The sequence below is a fragment of the Austrofundulus limnaeus genome, unplaced genomic scaffold (assembly GCF_001266775.1).
Source record: "Austrofundulus limnaeus strain Quisiro unplaced genomic scaffold, Austrofundulus_limnaeus-1.0 Scaffold60, whole genome shotgun sequence".
NCBI lineage: Eukaryota > Metazoa > Chordata > Actinopteri > Cyprinodontiformes > Rivulidae > Austrofundulus > Austrofundulus limnaeus.
In genome coordinates this window covers 2,146,076-2,148,568 of record NW_013952462.1, presented here as the reverse complement: position 1 = coordinate 2,148,568, position 2,493 = coordinate 2,146,076, and the positions used below count along the sequence as shown (strand labels likewise).

At 41.2% G+C, this 2,493-nt stretch overlaps 1 protein-coding gene across 3 annotated transcripts in view; it reads right to left on the bottom strand.

Moving 5' to 3' along the window:
* The window catches only part of atp8b2 (ATPase phospholipid transporting 8B2), a 44,325-nt gene that overhangs the window by 2,740 nt on the left and 39,092 nt on the right, over positions 1-2,493 (bottom strand). For all 3 annotated transcript variants that reach the window (XM_014009698.1, XM_014009699.1, XM_014009697.1), the window contains one exon: positions 402-923. In XM_014009698.1, the coding sequence (XP_013865152.1) occupies positions 402-923 (522 nt within the window). The remainder of the gene's footprint in view (positions 1-401; positions 924-2,493) is intronic.

Here is a 2,493-nt window from a genome sequence, read left to right as displayed (position 1 = left end):
CCATTCTATGGGACTGATAACGCCTGATAACGTCCATTTAATGGATGATAACATCTGAAGTGATGTTTTTTGGGGAGGTCACCTCCTAATAAATGTCCTTACAGAAAATCTAACTGCTCATTTTAAATCAATACTTTGACTTTTAATACTTAACTACAACAAATATCACATACTTTAACACTTTTACTCAAGTAAGATTCCTAAAGGACACTTTAACTTTTACCAAAGTCAGTTTTTGGTAATAAGATACTTGTACTTTTACTGAAGTATTTGTGGTACAACACTGGTTGAAACGCTGTTTGTGTGCAGGAAATACCAGGTAGAGCTCAGTTATTGTTTGTTAGCAGTGCTCAGCCGTAGCGTTTTGTGTTTATCTGAAGTTCAAACAGGATTTAGCAGACCTGCACAGTCTCCAGCGTGAGTATCCAGCCTCCAGGTGAGTCTGTCTGAGGCCTGACAGGAGCACAGGTGAGGTTTTCAGCAGAGGCCTCCAGCTGTGAGAGAGAAGCGGGGACACTCTGAATGTTCTGATCGGCCTCAGTGACCGTCTCCTCCTGCGAGCCGCCCAGGACAGAGGAGGAGTTTGAAAGCGGTGGAACCCTGTCGGAGGCGTGACTGGGCGCCGGGCTGCAGTCCCCAGAGGCGTTGGGAGGGTTCTTCTTCCTGCGGAGGGTCTCCATCCAGCTGGAGCTGTGCCTGGAAGCGAAGCTGACCAGGCCCAGCGAGGAGTGCCTCATGTTTTTCCCTGACGTGATCAGCTCTCCGAAGCCTTCTTGGTGGGCGAAGGCGTAGCCGGACCTCCTGGAGCCACCGCGGGCGCCCAGGCGGCTCTCCGTGACGCTGCCGGTGCCACGCCAAGCACTTCCGATACCGCAACCTGCCGGTCTCCGCCTCTTCTGCCGCACCAGCTGTGTGTAACGCACCTGAAGACAGGAAAAACAAAGAGTGTCTAAAATGTTTAATGAAGACGTGACAAATTAAAACTCAAACTCTGATAAATGTAATTTACCAAGTGAGATTTGAGAGAAACGTCTTCTAGAATTAAAAGACAAACTGGGTAAAAAAATGACCAATTTTGATTTATAAACTGAATAAGAAAGTAAAAACTGAAAACATTTGAAGTGGCTTTCAAACTTTTTAATTTCTGGCCCACAAGATGACGGTCAGAAACTCCAGAATTACTGTTGAACGTGGGCATAATAACAATATAAACAAACCTGATAAATATGATACTACTTTTGTTCTTTATAGTTATTTGATTTTTGGCTATAGTTATTAGAAGTATATAAAGTACTTGAAAGAAATAACAAAGTAAATGTAAAAATACCTTAAAATAAAATGACTTTTACTAAGTAAAAGTCATAAAACTGCTCACAGTAATCAGAAAAATAAAAATAAAAATATTTTGACTTACACTCTAAGAAAAGAAGTGTTGAATTTACCTAACCAAACTGGCTCCACTAAACTGACTTAAGTCAATTAAAATATAAAATATCCCATTAGCAGTTTATTAGCTGATACTGATGTCTGGAAATCATCTCAGGACCCTCACTTGATGTTTTATGACCCACAGAGGAGTCCTGAGCCCTACGTTGAGGAGCCCTGCTGCAGTGGTGGATGCTGGTCTTTCAAGGAGCTGAAGCTCATTTTAGGCCTACATTATAAAATCATAAAACTGTCTGACATTATGTGCAGCTTGTTACTGGTGTGAGGCTAGAGTGACGTGTGTCCTCCTGTGAGTGCTTTGTGACTGTGGAGGGGCTCAGCAGCCCCGCTGGACAGAGAAGAAGTCAGAAACTGTGATATAAGTCAGAAAGAGTGATAGAAGTCAGAAAGAGTGATAGAAGTCAGAAAGAGTGATAGAAGTCAGTGATAGAAGTCAAAAAGAGTGATTGAAGTCAGAAAGAGTGATAGAAGTCAGAAAGAGTGACAGAAGTCAGAAAGAGTGATAGAAGTCAGAGAGAGTGACAGAAGTCAGAAAGAGTGATATAAGTCAGAAAGAGTGATAGAAGTCAGAAAGAGTGATAGAGAGGAAAGAGTGATAGGAGTCAGAAAGAGTGATATGAGTCAGAAAAAGTGATAGAAGTCAGAGAGTGATATAATTCAGAAAGAGTGATAGAAGTCAGAAAGAGTGATAGGAGTCAGAAAGAGTGATAGAATTCAGAGAGAGTGATATGAGTCAGAGTGATAGAAGTCAGAAATAGTGATATAAGTCAGAGAGAGTGATAGGAGTCAGAAAGAGTGATAGGAGTCAGAAAGAGTGATAGGTGTCATAAAGCGTGATAGAAGTCAGAAAGAGTGATATAAGTCAGAGAGTGATATAATTCAGAAAGAGTGATAGAAATCAGAAAGAATGACAGGAGTCAGAAATAATGATAGAAGTCAGAAAGAGTGATAAGAGTCAGAAAGTGTGATAGGAGTCAGAAAGAGTGATATGAGTCAGAAAAAGTGATAGAAGTCAGAGAGTGATATAATTCAGAAAGAGTGATAGAA